The sequence below is a fragment of the Maylandia zebra genome, linkage group LG7 (genome assembly GCF_041146795.1).
Source record: "Maylandia zebra isolate NMK-2024a linkage group LG7, Mzebra_GT3a, whole genome shotgun sequence".
NCBI lineage: Eukaryota > Metazoa > Chordata > Actinopteri > Cichliformes > Cichlidae > Maylandia > Maylandia zebra.
This window is the reverse complement of record NC_135173.1, coordinates 3,669,929-3,689,380: the sequence shown is the minus strand read 5'-3', so window position 1 is coordinate 3,689,380 and position 19,452 is coordinate 3,669,929. Positions and strand designations below refer to the sequence as shown.

The following is a 19,452-nucleotide window of genomic DNA, read 5'->3' as shown; positions in this document are numbered from 1 at the left end:
TTCATTTAAAACCGGATTTGGGCATAATTGAGGATTGTCTTGGCAGCACAACTGAGCAGACTGGGACCAGTATAAATCCTGGAGTACTTGTTTCCAGGAACCACTTTATTCTCTCAGATTAAATTCTACAAGTACATCAAGTGGAGCTGGATGTGGCTTCTTAGCTATTCTATTTGAGTTTTAAAGTAATTGGGTGTAAATGAAGCCAATAAAAAGGGGCATTTCTAAGTTTTTGAAAATGTTTTCTTCATGATATAAAACGCCGTAGCTGCAATTCTATCCCTTTGCCTCATTTAGCGTTCACGGATCTATGAATATAGACATTAGTCTCCACCTTTCCCCATAGATACTTGCCTCCTGCGCTTTTTACTGACGACATGTGTGGAGTCAGATTTTATTTGACAAAATCACGATGCAAATAATTTCAAATCATGTCTTTGATGTTATTTCTGCAATGTTTGCAACTGAAAGAATTGCCCAGAGAGAAGCAACAAAATATTTCTTTTTCTTTTTTTTCTTTTTATTTGTTCTCTCACAAAGTCCAAGAACTCCATCGTGGTGCTGCAGATATCTGGCTGTGACAGTACAGATAGAAGTGTGCCTCCAGGACTGTTTGCTGTCCAACAGTGAAACAAACAAACAGTAATATCTTGTGATGAAACTAAGCTGAGATGTAATATATTTTAAAAAATTCACAACTGAATACATAAGCAATAAACAAATAGCTGGATAGTCATTTATTCAGTCTTAGTAAGCGATACTGCAAACTACACAGCTTGTTGGAGGAAGTTGGAGCTTCTCTTGTTGACGTTAATGGAAATTAGATGAGGGCATCAGATACAAAAAAAACCTAAGGGTTTGTATACTGGGAAAACATAATTTGAGGTCATAATAGGGCTGCTCAATTAATCGAATTTTAATCACGATTACGATCTGGGCTTTCCACGATCATTAAAAATGACTGAGCCGATTATTAGCACCTCCCTCAAGCTTTACTCTCGCGCTGCTCCGTGTAGCAAATCGAGCGCTCCTCTCTGCATTTCGAACACGTGTCACAACAATTAAGAGGACCCAAGGGAAGCTCGGAAAGCTAAGCAGAAGTTATTTGGAGAGGAGAGTGACTGTCGTTGGTTGAAAAGAGAGGTAAAAAAAAAAAACTTCAGTGGTGTGGAAACATTGTGGGTTCGCGGAGTCAGACGTGGATCAAGTAGACACAGTGTGTAAACTTTGCTACGGTGTAGTAGCTGCACCACAGAGCAACACTGCATAGTTCACTAAACTTAGATGTTTACATTTTTCATTTATTTCTTATATTGCAAACATTTGCACTGTTATCAGTATTTGCACACTATTTTATATTATTTTTTAAAGTCATTATTCAATACATTGTTATTGTTAACCCTTTAAAGCCAGTCAGAGCAGCACGCTCCGTTTTGTGTAACTATTTTTAAATCCCTGTAGAACCTGAACCATGTAAGCTAGCGCAATAATTTTTTTTTGCATATGAAACTTACATCTTATGCCATCAGCTTGTCCTCAGTCACGGTTTCCTTCCACATAAAGCTTTGCAAAAAATTGCATAAAAAGCGCTTGCAGGAACAAAAACATAATATTCCAGAAACACGCTTTGCCGAGCCGATCAGCTGTTCGTCCAAAACCAGAAGTGACGCCATATTCGCGGAAAATGTAGTTTTTTACTTGTAGGCCTTAAAAGCCTATACTGGTGTTTTTATAAGTCATGTTTGACTTTTCTGAATAGTTTCTGGGATGCTTAGAACTCGAATTGCACAGCTGGAAATAGTTTATTTTGATGCACATGCTGTTTTCTTTGCAAATTTGCATCATAGGATTGTTTTTTTGTTTTTCCTGCAGTATATAAAAATTGCTGTATCTCCAAAATAAAACTATGAAGACACTCAAAATAAATTTCCTGTTGTTGTAAACTATTTTTTGCAACTTTTTTGTATTTAAAGTTTTGAGGGACAAACCTCTTAAATTTCTCCAAGTAGAAATATATGTAAAAAAAAACAAAACGATTTTCAATTTTTTTGTAGCTTATTGCACTTTTTTGCAATTAATGTAGTTACTATGGACTTAATGCATACATATTATTAAAATATGGGCTATAACAGTTGTATTGATGTATAGCAACTTGAAATGCTCCCACAAATGGCACTACAACATGTAAAAAAATAATATAAGCTCTGGTGGACTTGGTTCTATGGTAGGTCTTAAAGGGTTAAATAAATATCGTCAAATAATCGAGATCTCAATTTCAGTGAAAATAATCGTGATTACCATTTTTGCCATAATCGAGCAGCCCTAGGTCATAATATAAAACATTAAGTTCATTCTGTAAATTTGGGCCCTTCTAAATGTCTGAAAGGATGATGATCCAGGATGAACTCAGTGGCTAACAAGCCGAGCCCCTCACTCGTCACATCTGCTTTCAAAATGCCGTGATGGCAGTAGTGAAAACGCTCATATCAAATCTTCGAAATGGGACTTCACCAACCGACAAGTGACATTACGGTGGCTACATCCATCTTTTGTGCTGTTTGAAGCTCGGATAATGAATTGTTTGTTGTTAGCAGTGCTCGTGAAACGAAATCGGCAGCGTCTGCATCAGCTCAAACGAACTGCTCGGCTTCAGTTTCAGAGGGTTAGGGATGTGATCGAAAAGCCAAACGGTTTGGAGACGACTTCGGCCAGAGACAATTTGAATTTGATCCAATAACTATTTGTGTTCTCTGTGTGGTCTGAGTCTTTGTTCGCTATGTGAACAGACACAACTCTCCTAATTCCTGCTGGATGCACCTGTGCATGACTACAACCTTTAACTGAGTAAAGTAGTTTGCATAGACTCACAATGAGCATGTCTGCTCAATAACTAATATCAGAAGTGAGTAACACAGCCATTAATACACTCTGACTTAAATTTGTGCATTATCCTCTCAATATGGAGTCACAGTGTGTGGAGTGATGGGTCATTATTACTGTCATCTCAGGTAATTCTGTTTAAGCTAGTTTTAGACAAACATGTTCTGTACATTGGTATATTTACATTCCTTTTTCTAACATCTCTCATGATGTTTTTTCATACCGCCGTATGGAGTTTAGGTTAAGGTCCAAATTCCCATTTCCCTATGCCTCTGTGTTGGTGACAGCCACATGGCCAAAACTAGGAAATTTGGATTTGCAAGCACTGATGATAAGCATTCCCGCCAAACATTCAGTCTGTGTTACATATGAAAACAAGAAATCTACTACAAGAAAGCATCTTGAAAGTCCTTTTATTGTCATACACAGCTGTTCATAGATGACTTTGATAAGGAAACTGTAGTTGTAGGCATCATACTGTTGGGATTTCTTCCAGGAAAATTGTTAGTCCCTTGTGCTTAGACCTGGCAGGGAGTTATCTCAGGACCAGTGTCAGCACTGGTTACCCACATATCTGCCTGCTTACTCATAGAAACAAACAGCTATTTTTATCGTTGCAACCCTCGTATCAGTCTTATGTCATGTTTACATTATTCTAACTACAGCCTCTCTTAACTTCAGCTGTAATTGTTTTGTTATATTTCTGCCGCATTGGCCGATCGCTGGCAGGATTACTGGAAAGTAATGGATGGATGTGGATGAAATTTATCACTAGGGGTAAAAACGTAGAACGTATTCACTTTTAGGGTCAGTTTGGAAACAGGATTCTTTTGGAAGGATTGTTCACACCTTTGTGTTTCATGCAGATGGCTGTGACTATTTTCTTGTCTCCAGTTTTGGTACCGTGCACACAATGACCAACAAGTGATGTAGACGTCGGAGTTAATCGTTCCACTTTTGTCGTCAGTGTGATCTATTTACAAGTCGCAGGCAGCCCGTGAACAGACCACACCTGTTGTTGCCTTGCAGACTAATTAGTAGGGCTGGGCCATATTATACCGTTCACGGTAATACCGGTATAATGTTAGGCAACGATAGGAAAATGAAATATCGCGATAGAATGGGAGTAAAACGCGCATGTGCAGTGCCTTTGTTTTCATACGCACATGGCCGATTGTTGAGTGAAACAGATGAACCAGAATTGGTTTGTAAAAATGGTGCAACTTCCGTGATGTGGAACTGGTTTGGTGTTTGTCCGTCAGATACACAACAAAGCACATTTTTTTGCAGAACATGCAAGCGGCCGTTGTTATTGTCATATTTGTCGGACTAAGATGCTCTTAAATCTGGGAGTAATCTGGGTCCTAAACCCCGTATACTTCAGGTCAAACAACACTGCAGCATCACTTAGAGTTAAAAACTGTCTAAATTCTTTCATCTTTAATAAAACGATCAGCATTGCTGCTTTACCAGGTGTAACTATAAAGTTTAACTTCCAGGCATCCATGAAAACTAAAGTTATTACATTTAACGGAGTTAGAAGTTAGCAGGAAGCTAGCAGAAGTTAGCTCGCTAGTTTCACTAGTTACCTAAACATGATATAGCATGTTCTGACTGAGAGATTTCTGAAAAAAATCAAACGTACAGCTCTGCTATCACTTCCAACATAAATGAAGACAGGAAACTAAACAGCAGTGACGTTTGTAGGGTTACTGAAGTTGGGCTAGCTGGTATATAATGATGTGCTACGTGATCGCTAGCGACACAGCTATGTTAGCATAACATAAACAGTGAAGCTGGAGGATGAACACTAACACTTTTCCACTTATAAAAGTTAACGTGAAGGTTCTTCATGGTTAGAGACAAATGCAATCGCATGGCAGGATGCTGTAAACGGACCAAACTTCAGTCAGGAGAACAACTGAGATAATCCATCCACAATACGAGGTTAGTCATTAATATACTGCAACAACATGGGAATAGAGCAGCTGCCAGAGAATTCAACATTAATGAATCAATGGTACAGAAGTGGAGGAAGCAAGAAGAATGAGTTTAATAAAGTTTGATTTATCTGACTGCTTTGTTTCGCTTAATGTGCCTTATAATCCCGTGCACCTTATGGTCCGAAAAATGCGTACTGCACACTGCAGTTTAATGTTGCAAAGCACCTCTTTTTAACTTCAGTGGATATTATACATGGTTATGCTCAGGATATGTCAGCCCATTTCTACTGGAAATGCCTTTTGGTTAAACTTTCAGTAAGGAATTTGCATTTGCACTGTTACATTTTTATAAAGCTTTAATGTACATAAAAACCAGCTTCTTGTTTAAGTGAAAATAAATGGAAGGTTGTCTTTTTGCGCTAGTAATGTTGTGGAGTTGTATTTTGTCTCGCATCAATTATATCGTCGGTTATATCGTTATCGCAAATTTTCAAATATATATCGTGATAAATATTTTTGGCCATATCGCCCTGCTCTACTAATTAGTATTATTATTATTATTATTATTATTATTATTATTATGGTCTAGCTATTTTCAAGAACTGTCGTGGGATGTTAAGGTAATCATTAACTTTCAAGAACAAAGCTAAAATGGAATGCGTCCCAAGGCAAACTGGATGAAATGAGCAAAGGCATAAATCAGTAAAATCCAGCTCTTATTACACTTTCTAGAACTGGTAAAGTTGGTCTTATTCCAGTCTTCCCAGTTATTTTATGCTGGTATAACTGGTAAGAAATTCTGCCTCAAAACCTCTGGGTTCATTCGCCTGACTGTGTTTGCATTTAGCAAACAGCCATAGCTCATCTGATTCTCCTTAGTAATCTGTTCGCACATATTCATAAAGGAAATAATCAAGGATCAAGCTCTTAAGTCTGTGGTTTTCCAAGTCTGTGGAATGTAAATGAAACAAGAAACAGAAAAATCCCAGATTGTTTCTACAGTGTAACCAAAGGAAGAGCAAAATGAACCAAAACAAAGAAAAATGATGGTTTGAAATGTTTGTTTGTTTTTGGAGCCATTATAGTGACAGTGTTTATAAAGGAATCATGCTGTCAAACATCCACAAACAGGACTACTGGCCTAATCTCTGTGTCTATTTTTAGATTAGTGGATGATGTAATGCAGCCAGGGCTGCATGTGTGTCAGTCTTGTGGGAATTCTGTGAACGTGTGAAATCCTGCAGCTCATCCAGATGTCAGGATAATTGCAGAAAGAGCTCATATTTCATGAGTTTCCTTTATTTTTGCTGCACACTTCAAATATTTAGTTTGGAAAAGCATAAAATGAGGCCCATTCCATATCCTTACTTTTCTTAATTACTGTATCCCATACATCCCATCTGTGTGGTTTCTTCCTGACCACTGGGAAACACACAGTGCTGCTGTGGAGTGTGCACATGGCTCTCTCTGTAGGAGGGTACTGTTATTCAAACTATAGGTCAGCTTTGTTGTCATTAAGCAGGGTCATGGTATAGCATGTCACAGGAATGTCTGTTTGAGCTGTGCTGTTTTAGACACACACACGCGCGCACACACACAGCAACACAATATGCACATATTTGTGTGTCTCCATACAGTTTATCATCATCATCCTTCCAAGATCATCTTTTTTGGAAGTATAATTTCAAAAAGTTTAATCTCAGCTCATTTCTTCTACTGCTTTTGTTCTTTGCTCGCTACGTCTTGTTTCCTCCGTCATTGTTTGACAGCAAAAGAAAAGACTGGTCAAGAATTTAGGACACAGCGTTCAGAGTTTTTGTTTTACTGATCTGATTAATTCGCTGATACAATCAGCGGTCTCCTGATAGAGTACCGATCTTAAACATTCTCACAACTTCCTCAATAGTCAGGCTCTGAATGCAGCTAATTTGGCTTAATAATTAATGTTTACCCCTGATATTTGGGCTTAGTACTACAACCCGGCTGATTCTGGATGGGTACTAGATTCTTCTTAGGAAGCCAAAAAATCCAGTATTGATATATCACCTAATCTTCTATATGTAAACAGTATGTTGAGTTATGTTGAAAGGGGAAAAGATTTGTTTTAGCTCCCTTCACCCTAATTTTTAGGCAGCTTTATTTTAACTGCTCCTGATCAACAGAATTTTTGTATGGTATGTCTGAAGGGTACAACATGGAAGTGAGATGGTAAAGTCCAAGCTCATATCTAAATGTAACTGTGTACTGACGTAGCGAGGCACTGTCAAAAATACGCAGAACAGTTGGTATAGTAGACCACTGGTGTCCGACTTAGCTGCTGCTGTGGAGAGGACGTCTGTCACATTATACCAAAAAAGTGTTAAAGATGTAGAAAAGTGTCTGCTGCATATTTGTGCTCCTTTTGTTGTTTTCTTGTATTTTTTGTGCCTCTTTAACTCTACAGTAGTATTTAGCTACTTACTGTGCTTACCATATAATTACGCAATTTCTAAATTATGCCAAATGTTTTATGAACAAAAAATAAAACAGAAAAAATGCATATTTGCCAATAACAATATATCAGGGCAATATCAATAAGTCTGTGTGATTTGATTCAACAATGAAATCTTATATTTGAGTTTTTACTTCCATACAGAGGAACTAATGTGTGCCAGTATTTTCATTCTTGTTACTAAATGTATGCTCTGGGGACTGACTGAGCACAGATGTGCGCACATCTCCAACCACAAACCTTTACACTTTGATGCGTGTGTGTGTGTTTTGAATAAAGTACACTACAAGTTAAGGCAAAGAAGAAATGGTGTGGCTGGCTGTTCTGGTGAAGGGCTCTTTCTGTTTGCGTCAGCACTGCTCCCTTATAGTCGTGTTCCTGACTGACTGAGGCAGAGCCAAAACTAAGGCCTGCTGTTTTCACTGCAGTGAGGAGTTGGCAGTGTGTGAAAAGGAGGCCAGCTGACCTCTGTACCTGCCTTCCTTTCATCACGTGTTGCCACTGGGACTGGGGCTACATTGGTTTCCACGAACTAGCTCAGCATCCTGGACAGTGGAGAACAAAGCTCGAGCTTTTAAATCTAAACGGGTCGTTGTAAATAATGTTTTTGTAAGTAAGTTAGTAATATCCTCAAAACAGCAGAGTTTAACCTCAGAATAATTACTTTGAAAGGTATTCCAGCCTAAACAATGTTGCAGTGCAAGAACCACCAGAGCAGCTGTTGGCCAGATTATGTTCCGAGTGCACACAGCCACACCAGTTTGTTCACCCTCGCATCCATTCTTTATGCTTTCTTTAGCATACAGCCTGCCTGGAGCTTATGTACCTTATAAACATGAGATGTTATGTCCTGTCAGCTGTCCTCATTGTAAGAAAGTAAGCAAGAGTTATTCCTAGCACGTCAGAAGTGTAATTATTCGCTTCAATCTTTCTTATTTTCACTTTAAAGAGGCAAGAAAAGTTTCTGCATCGCTGCTCGGAGCAAATGCAAAACACTGCTTCTGCTTGGTTAAAAACAAATGAACCACCAACAAACCGAATCAACTGTGTGGTGGTTTTTAAGTCAATGTGCTTGATTTTTTTTATTTGAGCTTTTTATAATAGTCTTCCATCCTTCTAATCTACCTTGTATACTTTCAGCCATGTTGGTCAGAGCTGATGAAGACGTTACTGCCAAATCCACTTTGTTATGGACGGGGCCTTCCCCATTCATCACAGCAAAGCTACAGACATCAGTGAACATGAATGATCTCTAACCCCTGGAGGTTAAAACGGTTAAAAATAGCTTAATAAAGCTGTGCACAGTATATCCATGTAGCTATTCAGAGACCCTTATTAGAGCTAGATGATTTTCTTGACTGAGAAGGGTTGTTGTATTATTTCACAGTGTATTTAGCAGTGAACCCACCATTTCCTGTGTCTGGAAGTGAGTCTGTGCCACGAGGACGCATCTATACACTTTCTCCCTGTGTGTTTCCTGTCTGGCTTTGTGTCGGTACCTTTCCTGTGTCCAGCTCCATGCTTAGAAATACAAAGGGTTGTTTAAGGTCATGATGCTGCAGAGGAATGACAGTAGCCAGAAGTCGTCATATATAAAATATAGTTGTGTTGTTAAATAGATTGTTAAGAAGCATTCGGTCATCAAATTCATCAAAATAAAATTCCAGGTGGAAGATTTGTGCAAAATTTAAAAAAAAAATAAAAAATGGGATGAATGTGTCGTCTTTGGTCAAAAAGGCAGATGAAAATACTTGTTGTTGAGAAAATGATCACAGAAACTTAAGAAAGTTTAAAAAAGGTAATTTTGTATTTTGTACCTGGTGTTATACCTGAGGAATATCATGGGAATGTTTTTTGCCTGATTTGGACTGTTTTTAAAGAATATTAGATGGACGGTATGCATAAAATAAAATATCAGTCTCCTCCCTCCAAAATTGTTTCCACAGCTTCCTCTGCTGTTAGATGAGACATCCAAACACTTTAGAGACTTAACATAAAATAATGAATATGTTAACTTGAGCTACTCTCCTGGGTCTCCAAAATCATAACTTATGTACGTATCAGATATTCCTTCTAAAACAATGGTCAGGATGGAGGCATTTGATGAATTGACATACGTGACACTCAAGAAGTTGCAGGTCATGAATGACATAAACTGATGTGGTTTTTAATTAATGTTGTTTGTTTTTACTGTGCCAGATCAGAAATTGTTCATCACAGATTCACATCTGTAGGATTTGTGAATGTAGTGCTTTGGAGGCCTGACATTAAGTGTTTGATGTAAAATATTGTACAACAAATCATCATTGTAAAATTCTCCATTTCACACATGTGAGAAAACTATAATCTTTCATGTTTTCTTTTCCAGTTTTGTTACATTTGTAACAATATGTATGTTTTTATTTATTTATTTTTTTTAATACTTTTTAATTTGTCGCTCTTTCTCTTTTACAGAATGAAGATTCCTGAGGCTGGGAGTTAAAGCTCTCTAGCAGAGAGAGGGTTTTTCCAGAGCTGAGGCTGGACCCAGAAGCCCCTTTCTGGGGGTGAGGGGACCTCACAGCCCGGGAGTTAGTCTGGACCATGGGAGATGGAGGTGCCGGTGCGGCTGGAGGAGATGGGGTGAATCAGTCCCATGTCCTGTTTGACAACTTTGTCCAGGCGACCACATGTAAGGGCATTCTCAAGGCCTTCCAGGAGCTATGTGACCACCTGGAAGTAAAGCCCAGTGATCACAGGATCTTCTATCACAAACTCAAGTCCAAACTCAACTACTGGAAGGCCAAGGCCCTCTGGGCCAAGCTAGACAAGAGGGCCAGCCACAAGGAGTACAAGAAGGGCCGTGCCTGTGCCAACACAAAGGTAAGGCAGCATAATTTGAAAATCGTTGTTGTTGTTGTTTTGTTTTAAAGCTGGATTTTGTGGTTAGCTTGGGCTCCTGTTCCCATTCACATCTAACAGACTGAACAATATGATCCTCAGTATGTTGATATCTTTATTTTTCTTCCACTAGGCTGAAGATGTCTTCACTTTGGGCTTTGTAGTTAGGGAGTTGCTCATAATTATAGTAGAAGATAGATGTATCTTATAATGGTAAAGCCTATTAAACAGCTATAGGCTAGACCGTTTTATTAAGTTGAGTGTTAGATGCTAGTGTGGGGTTTTACACACTGAAGCTTGAATAGGTGGATTATGAGTCGAGCAAGAAAGCAAGTTAAGAATAGATTCGACTTGCTTCCTTAAAACCTGTCTGAAACTTCTGTGTCATTTTCTGTTTAGTGTCTGATCATTGGTGCGGGGCCATGTGGCTTGCGTACAGCCATCGAGCTCGCTTTCCTGGGGGCCAAAGTTGTGATTCTGGAGAAGAGAGATGCCTTTTCTAGAAACAATGTGCTGCACCTCTGGCCCTTCACCATCCAGGATCTCAGGGGTCTCGGGGCCAAAAAGTTCTATGGGAAGTTCTGTGCTGGTGCTATCGATCATATCAGTGAGTAGACATGATTCTCTTGAGCTCTTCTACTGGTACTAATACAAAATATATCAAAGTTATTTTACATATTCTTTCTCTGTGTGTGTTCTAGGTATTCGGCAGCTTCAGCTCATGCTTCTCAAAATGGCACTCCTGCTGGGCATCGAGATCCACGTGAACGTAGAGTTTAAAAGCCTTATTGAGCCTCCTGAAGATCAGGAAAGTGAAAGTTAGTAAATGGAGCAGCTGCCAAATGTGTCCAAAAGTGCATGAAACTATCTGTCAGAGCCTATGAGTGTCGACTCTGTTAATGCATTTCTGTCCGATTACACATTCTGTGTTTTCTTAGGAATTGGCTGGAGAGCTGAGATCCACCCTAGGACACACCCCGTCAGCGAGCTGGAGTTTGATGTCATCATTGGAGCAGATGGAAGGAGAAACACGTTACCAGGCGAGTTTGCATGCGCAGACTGGGAATAATGCATCAGTAATGCATTTGACTAAATGAAGCGGCACTGTTTGTCGAGTTGGAGGCCAGTTAGAATGATTATGATCTCACTTCGTGTGCAGCTGTGGTTGGGTACCTGACCTCGCTCTGCTCCTCACGGCCGAATGAGCATTTGTGTACATCTTAGCTTCTGCGTTCAACTTCAGACAGTATTTGCTCTCCAAGCACAGTTAATAGGAACTGTTGAACTAGGTCTGTTTCCTATGAGTGTTGGGACGCACACATGGAGACCTCAGTGGAGCTTTGCACAGGAGTGTTTCTCCTCTAATTCGACTGTTTTGGAGAAGGCGGTCTGCAGGACAGACGATGTCATGAAATTGTAGATGCTTCTAGATATTCTATGTATTGTATGCGCTTAAAAGTAGCGTGATTTTTAACATTTCTAATTTATGTTCTTTTACTTCACTAACGGAGTGAACAGTTACTGGTTTCTAACCTTGAGGCCTTCCTCAATCATCCGTGCTTTTCTGTAGGGTTTCGGCGCAAGGAGTTCCGGGGAAAGCTCGCCATCGCCATCACTGCTAACTTCATTAACAGGAACACAACGGCAGAGGCAAAAGTTGAAGAGATCAGCGGCGTGGCCTTCATCTTCAATCAGAAGTTCTTTCAAGACCTCAGAGAAGCAACCGGTCTGTCATGGCTCCATTCTCCTCCATTACTTTTTGTCTGTGTAACAGTTACAGTGGGGCAAAAAAGTATTTAGTCAGCCACCGATTGTGCAAGTTCCCCCACTTAAAATGATGACAGAGGTCAGTAATTTGCACCAGAGGTACACTTCAACTGTGAGAGACAGAATGTGAAAAAAAAATCCATGAATTCACATGGTAGGATTTGTAAAGAATTTATTCGTAAATCAGGGTGGAAAATAAGTATTTGGTCACCTCAAACAAGGAAAATCTCTGGCTCTCACAGACCTGTAACGTCTTCTGTAAGACGCTTTTCTGTCCCCCACTCGTTACCTGTATGAATGGCACCTGTTTGAACTCATCATCTGTATAAAAGACACCTGTCCACAGCCTCAAACAGTCAGACTCCAAACTCCGCCATGGCCAAGACCAAAGAGCTTTCAAAGGACACCAGGAAAAGTATTGTAGACCTGCACCAGACTGGGAAGAGTGAATCTACAATAGGCAAGCAGCTTGGTGTGAAAAAATCAACTGTGGGAGCAATCATCAGAAAATGGAAGACATACAAGACCACTGATAATCTCCCTCGATCTGGGGCTCCACGCAAGATCTCATCCCGTGGGGTCAAAATGATCATGAGAACGGTGAGCAAAGATCCCAGAACCACACGGGGGGACCTGGTGAATGACCTGCAGAGAGCTGGGACCAAAGTAACAAAGGTCACCATCAGTAACACACTACAATGGCAGGGAATCAAATCCCGCAGTGCCAGACGTGTTCCGCTGCTGAAGCCAGTGCATGTCCAGGCCCGTCTGAAGTTTGCCAGAGAGCACATGGATGATACAGCAGAGGATTGGGAGAATGTCATGTGGTCAGATGAAACCAAAGTAGAACTTTTTGGTATAAACTCAACTCGTCGTGTTTGGAGGAAGAAGAATACTGAGTTGCATCCCAAGAACACCATACCTACTGTGAAGCATGGGGGTGGAAACATCATGCTATGGGGCTGTTTTTCTGCCAAGGGGACAGGACGACTGATCCGTGTTAAGGACAGAATGAATGGGGCCATGTATCGTGAGATTTTGAGCCAAAACCTCCTTCCATCAGTGAGAACTTTGAAGATGAAATGAGGCTGGGTCTTCCAACATGACAATGATCCAAAACACACCGCCCGGGCAACAAAGGAGTGGCTCCGTAAGAAGCATTTGAAAGTCCTGGAGTGGCCTAGCCAGTCTCCAGACCTCAACCCCATAGAAAATCTGTGGCGGGAGTTGAAAGTCCGTGTTGCTCGGCGACAGCCCCAAAACATCACTGCTCTCGAGAAGATCTGCATGGAGGAATGGGCCAAAATACCAGCTACTGTGTGTGCAAACCTGGTAAAGACCTATAGTAAACGTTTGACCTCTGTTATTGCCAACAAAGGTTATGTTACAAAGTATTGAGTTGTATTTTTGTTATTGACCAAATACTTATTTTCCACCCTGATTTACGAATAAATTCTTTACAAATCCTACCATGTGGATTCATGGATTTTTTTTTCACATTCTGTCTCTCACAGTTGAAGTGTACCTCTGGTGCAAATTACTGACCTCTGTCATCATTTTAGGTGGGGGAACTTGCACAATCGGTGGCTGACTAAATACTTTTTTGCCCCACTGTATGATGCAGTTTAAGAATTTCGGGTACTACATCAAACATAAAACATGTGCTTTTGTTGTTGTTGTTACTGGTAACTGCAAGATCTGGAGAAGCAAAAGGAAGCAGTTGATGCCAAAAATAAAAGTAATTGGACAAATAATCTGTGCTCTGATCATAGTTAAAAATTGGTCAGCGCACTCAATTAAAATACTTAGGTTTGACGCCAAGCCGGCCACAGTTTGCCGCTGACATGACAATGTCCCCGAGGCTCTGGTTATGTGCTTTGAAAGGCATAATTGCTGCTCTTGTGCTCAAATGACGTCAGGATTGTCAGCTCTGTTAAAAAGGAAAATGATTGTGTTTGTTATGTAACACTACATCTTTCTGTTGGTCATTTTAGGCATTGACCTGGAAAATATCGTCTATTACAAGGATGACACGCATTACTTTGTGATGACTGCCAAAAAACAGAGCCTGCTGGAGAAAGGAGTCATTCTACATGTGAGTGATTAAAGCCTACAGCGCTTGCTCGTCTCTGTATGCTTGTTCAAACCAACAAAATTAGTCCTTCTCTCTCTTTTCTGCCTTTTTTTCTTCACACTCTTTCATTGTTTTTCAGTCTTTTATTCTCTCTGTAAATTCCTCCAGTTTTTTCCCTAATGGTCTAATCAAGCCAACGGTATTCTGGAGCAAACTGCCAACTTAAGCACTTGCTACTTATTTGTGTCCTCGCTAAATACGGGAGTTTCCTTTCCATGGCCACTTTGCACAGGAAACCGGAAAGACCTTTTGGCATGTCTGTCTTTGTGTAGTGATATTAATAAAGGATATAGATGCATAAATGTCTGCATTAAGTTTTAAGCAGAGATCTTTTTAGCTGTTGTTGTTTTTGATTTGTGCATGGATGTGCAGCTCTTTGTTTTTATGGGGAGTTAATGACGTTTGGGCATACACTGAGGTCCAAAGACAGAGTGCATTTGGATTATGTAAGCACGACTACAGTGCAGTATGATGAGCTCCTTTTATAGCAATTAAACAGCTCAGTGTAGCCATTTTTATTTTTTAATTTTGAAGAGATAGAGGAAGACAGAGGCTAGTCAGCACAGCTCATGGCAGAACTACAAATCAGAAAACAGCCCCTGTTAATATCTTCCACTGCCCCACCCTTCCCGTCACGCACCACCACTGGAAGACCAGAGAGCTTGAAGATGGAAGAAATGTATCTCTTACCGCCCTCTGTGAAAACATGTCACTATCAAAGCGTGCAGTGATTTGATGCTACATGTTAGAGAGACTTCATTCCAGTGCAAATCCTCTGGGCTCTATGTGGTAAAGGGGTTGTATAATTCATATTGTATCATATTCAATTCAATCTTAGACCCTACTATAATACATACAGAGAAAAACCCAACAATCATATGACCCCCTATGAGCAAGGACGTTGGCGACAGTGGGAAGGAAAAACTCCCTTTTAACAGGAAGAAACCTCCGGCAGAACCAGGCTCAGGGAGGGGCGGGGCCATCTGCTGTGACTGGTTGGGTTGCAGCAGATGGCCGGGCATATGAAGCTCTTAAAGCTCAAAAATCTTAAATCTTAACTTACAATTGGGGAAATCGTTTCCTTTTATTTATTTCTTATGAAATTTTCATGTTAAGGCCGCTTCTTATCTCACCTGCTTCTCCTGCAGGACTATGCAGACACCGAGCTTTTGCTCTCCAGAGCCAACGTAGACCAGGCTGCCTTGCTGTCTTATGCACGTGAAGCTGCAGATTTTTCAACCAACCACCAGCTGCCCACACTGGACTTTGCCATCAACCATTACGGCCAGCCTGATGTAGCAATGTTTGACTTCACCTGCATGTATGCTTCAGAAAATGCCGCCATGGTGCGCCAACGCAATGGGCACAAGCTGCTAGTGGCGCTTGTTGGCGACAGCCTGTTAGAGGTGAGAGGAATGACGATGACTTGTGATCGACTCTTCCTTTTCTTGCGTTGGGACTTCACTAGAATAACTGAAAAATTGACTGTGTAAAAATGTCGTACTGGCCCTTCATGTAAGTCTGTAGTTGTTTTAGTTTTTCCTTCTCTGAAAAAAAAACTCCCAAAGTGTATTTTGTTCCGATTGGCTGCCCCTCATGTGGCTTCTGCAAACATACCCTGGTAAAAGTACCAGGGTATGTTTGCAGAAGCCACATGATCATTTCAGTGAAACTCAATCATCATTGTGGCTACAACATAAAGAAATCTGCTTAGGAAAGCACAAGAGTAGAAATAATTGTTTGGAAACGAAGCTTTGTACTGTCTGAATCTGAGCGTTTTCCTTACTCGGATTGTGCTGATCTCATTGTTTGAAACTTTGGACACACTTCATATAAGCAGTAATGCAACATATCAAAAGCATTTGTCCCCTTTAAAGATTTTCAAGAGACTGTTTTAAAATTCTTAAGATTAAGGTGTTGATTTAAAGCTCGTTTCTATCTCTGATATTTATTATAGTTTGCATATTTGACCATATTTGGGTATTGAATGTGCTTACTTTGTCTCCAGCCCTTCTGGCCCATGGGGACTGGCATAGCCCGAGGTTTCCTGGCAGCCATGGACTCGGGCTGGATGGTGAAGAGCTGGGCCCAAGGAAAAACCCCTCTTGAGGTGCTGGCTGAGAGGTGAGAGCGTGGAAACATTAATGCATGCACGCCAAGACCTGTTCTGTTCTTGTGCTCATACATATCTGCAGCCACACTCTTCGATGTGCTTTCTCTTCAGGGACACCCTTTTATCTCAAAGTGCTTTACTAGGAAATGTGAGATTTCAAGCATCAGTCCCACCTCTGTTAGTACTAATAGGATAAGAGTTTGTAGTAAGGACTGACTGGAATGTGCCCGTAATGTTCTGTTGTGACGCTGAGAGCAATGTGATCGCGATTTGCTACTGCATTATCATATTACACTGCTGCTTTTTTGTTACATTTCACTCAGTTAAGGTCGCCCAATGGGGATGCTTTTGTTTTTTAGGGAGAGCATATACCGCCTTCTGCCTCAGACCACACCAGAAAATGTCAGTAAGAACTTCAGTCAGTACAGTGTGGATCCTACGACTCGTTACCCCAACATTAGCCTCAACTTCCTCAAACCTAGCCAAGTGAGTATGAGCACTAACAAGCCACAGTGCCTCTTTTTAAGATTTCATTATTAGCTTAAACCAGGTTGTGTTTGATGCTATTATGCAAATACGCTTTTTCATGCGAGAAATGATCATCTTGACGTTGCAGGTGCGGCACCTGTTTGACACGGGGGAGTGCAGGGAAGTTCGCATCGAAATCGAGAACGTGATCAACTCATCAACCCCCAAGTTGGCCAGGAATGGTTTGTGTCTTTTCTGCTTGTAGATGATATGGCATAGGCTGGTTAATCAGTGTAGGAGTTGCTGCCGTCACTGTTGCTGAAATGTAATACTGAACTATTTTCACTCTAGACAACTGCCTGCTTGACAAGCAGTTGCAAGGTAACACAAAGCCCGAATGCATGGCGTTGCTTTTCAGGGACCTTTAAAAGTTTTAACAAATTTGATGAGTCTTTCTGTATATTTATGAATGGCGTGGATACTGGAGTGATGAAACCTTTTGGAGAGACTCCATGATATTTCCTTTGCGTATACTAACTCGGTTATTGATCCACTCACTCAAGCTCCATGGCTATATCGAGCATTTAAAGCCTCTTGTAGCTGTTTAAAGTTTTCATGTGAGTTCTGCATCCTTTCCTAACCTCCCATTTGCATCCTTTGCTTCTTACATCAGTAAAATCTTTACATTTCATGGTTTGTAATATTTCTCCATGGGCTTATTTAAACACTGATTCTAGCATGAATGATGGGGCCCCATTGCTGCTCAGCCTTGCCTGACCCAAGGCTATGAGATTGCTCAGCAAGAGACATGTAACGCTGCCCAGAAACAGTTTGTGTTTCCTTCCCTGCTTACTTCAGATGCTGTTCCACCTGCAGATTTCACACCAAGCATTTAATTTTGTCTTCTTTCCCACACATCAGAATCCATAGCTCGGTCCAGTAAGCTGCTCAACTGGTGCCAGAGGCAAACAGAGGGCTACAGGAATGTTAATGTGACAGACCTCACCATGTCTTGGAAGAGCGGCCTGGCCCTTTGTGCCCTAATTCACAGATACAGGCCTGATCTTATGTGAGTATCTAAAGAAAATGCATCTAGAACGCGGAGATTGACATTTCATAGATGGAAAGGTTTTTTGTTTGTTTTCCTCCCCCAGTTTGTGAACTTGTACAAACCTTGCCAAGTATATCCCATTGTGGTTTAAAAGAAAGGACTGAAACTGCTTCGTTTCAGAATGACTGGTCTGCTTTGTGTTTATGTGTTTGCTGGTTGCAAATGATGTTTACTGCCTGGTTGGGACCTTGTATATCATTGTAAATGAGGTGACAGCCACCAGTTAAAATACCCCCATGGGTCTCCTAGGGCTGAGATGTCCTCATTTCCCCCTCTCTTCTCCCACACACAAGCATACATGAACGCTCTGCTCACCCTCGCATACAATATAAATAACGCAATCTCCATCCACAATGCCTAATGTGGTTTGCTATCCTCTGGAGACTACACGGCAATTAACATTATAAGCTATTAGAGCGTTTCTCCTGCCCGACCTTTACAAAGTAGGGTAGCAGTTGTTCTTTGCTGCTACTGATGAGCCAGAAGGATGAGTGAAGGAACCTTTGGAAAACTGCCGTCATGTGTGTTTGTGTAAATGATGGTTAAGATAAATAATGGAGGTCCCACTCAGCGCTTGTTGTGATGTTGTAATGCATTTAAATGGATGCTGTTTGCAGCTGAGATGTATTGATGTGCCATGTTAATGGTATCTTCAGCTGCGGTAATGAGGACATTTACGGTAATACTGTCCACCTGCTTTACACGAGTGCTTCATCATTAGTGTTTGTGGTTTATTTCCAGTACAACTAAAGCTGCGGGACAGTTTTTCTCTTAAATGTTGCTGATTCATCACTAACTGTGGGATACTTGATAGATTTATACTCTTAAACCAAACAAACATGCACACTGGGGGCACATCAGTCCATACAACTCTACTTAAACGTGTTATCAATCTAGATTGTGCATAAGGTTAAGTCCTGCACCTCAGCATCCTCACTTCTCTGATAAAAAGCAGTCAGTTTTTCCCATTTTCTAGTAAAGATTTCTCCTGTTGATCTTACACTTAGGTCAGCTTTTTATCCTCTTTAGGAAGACGGAAATAAAAGACCTCCACTATTTTACCGAGCATCAGATGTTTTTCCCCAGAATGATAGATTCTTTTATTCGTGTGTGTGTATTAGCAGATCTGCATTCAGCATTTTTATTTTTTTATTAGTTTTTATTTCATTTTTTCTTAAAGCTGCTATAAAGTCTGTGAACAATTTACGAATGTTGCGAAGCTCATTGATTTTTGTTTTACAGCCCACAGCCTTATTGTTTTGATTTGGTTTACTCTTACTGTTCTTGCATTGTTGTTTGCCACTAACAGTTTTCAGCTAGCTCAAGAAAACAACGGACAGTTTAGTGGCATTAAAACCAGATACTTTTACTCAACAGTTGATTTAGAACAGCGAAAATGTGACCTGTTTTTGGGTTTAAAAAATAAATTATTGCAATATCTTTTTTTTTTTTTTTTTTTGAATGAAACTCTAAGAGCACACGCTAGTCGTGGTTTAATTGGACCTTTTCAAGTGTAATTTATATGACCACAAGGATCAAGTTCTTATATTTTTGATATGTAATATACGTTTGTAGTTCAAGCACCTATCAGCCCCATTCCCTTAGTTTGCATTTGAGATGCTTGGCATCACTACTTGCCTCTCACTGTCTGTGGTCTCTCTTCTC

General features: G+C 40.5%; 1 protein-coding gene across 23 annotated transcripts in view; it reads left to right on the top strand.

The window, feature by feature from the left end:
- The window catches only part of mical3a (microtubule associated monooxygenase, calponin and LIM domain containing 3a), a 79,306-nt gene that overhangs the window by 24,029 nt on the left and 35,825 nt on the right, over positions 1-19,452 (top strand). For 22 of the 23 annotated variants that reach the window (XM_076885567.1, XM_076885562.1, XM_076885575.1 and 19 more), the window contains 11 exons: positions 9,769-10,176; positions 10,594-10,801; positions 10,896-11,012; positions 11,133-11,234; positions 11,765-11,920; positions 13,956-14,056; positions 15,244-15,501; positions 16,104-16,219; positions 16,568-16,694; positions 16,825-16,918; positions 17,598-17,745. In XM_076885567.1, the coding sequence (XP_076741682.1) occupies positions 9,898-10,176; positions 10,594-10,801; positions 10,896-11,012; positions 11,133-11,234; positions 11,765-11,920; positions 13,956-14,056; positions 15,244-15,501; positions 16,104-16,219; positions 16,568-16,694; positions 16,825-16,918; positions 17,598-17,745 (1,706 nt within the window). In that variant the 5' untranslated portion in view covers positions 9,769-9,897. Of the gene's footprint in view, positions 1-9,768; positions 10,177-10,593; positions 10,802-10,895; positions 11,013-11,132; positions 11,235-11,764; positions 11,921-13,955; positions 14,057-15,243; positions 15,502-16,103; positions 16,220-16,567; positions 16,695-16,824; positions 16,919-16,994; positions 17,058-17,597; positions 17,746-19,452 lie in introns of those variants that run through there. The other variant, XM_076885579.1, reaches the window with a different exon arrangement.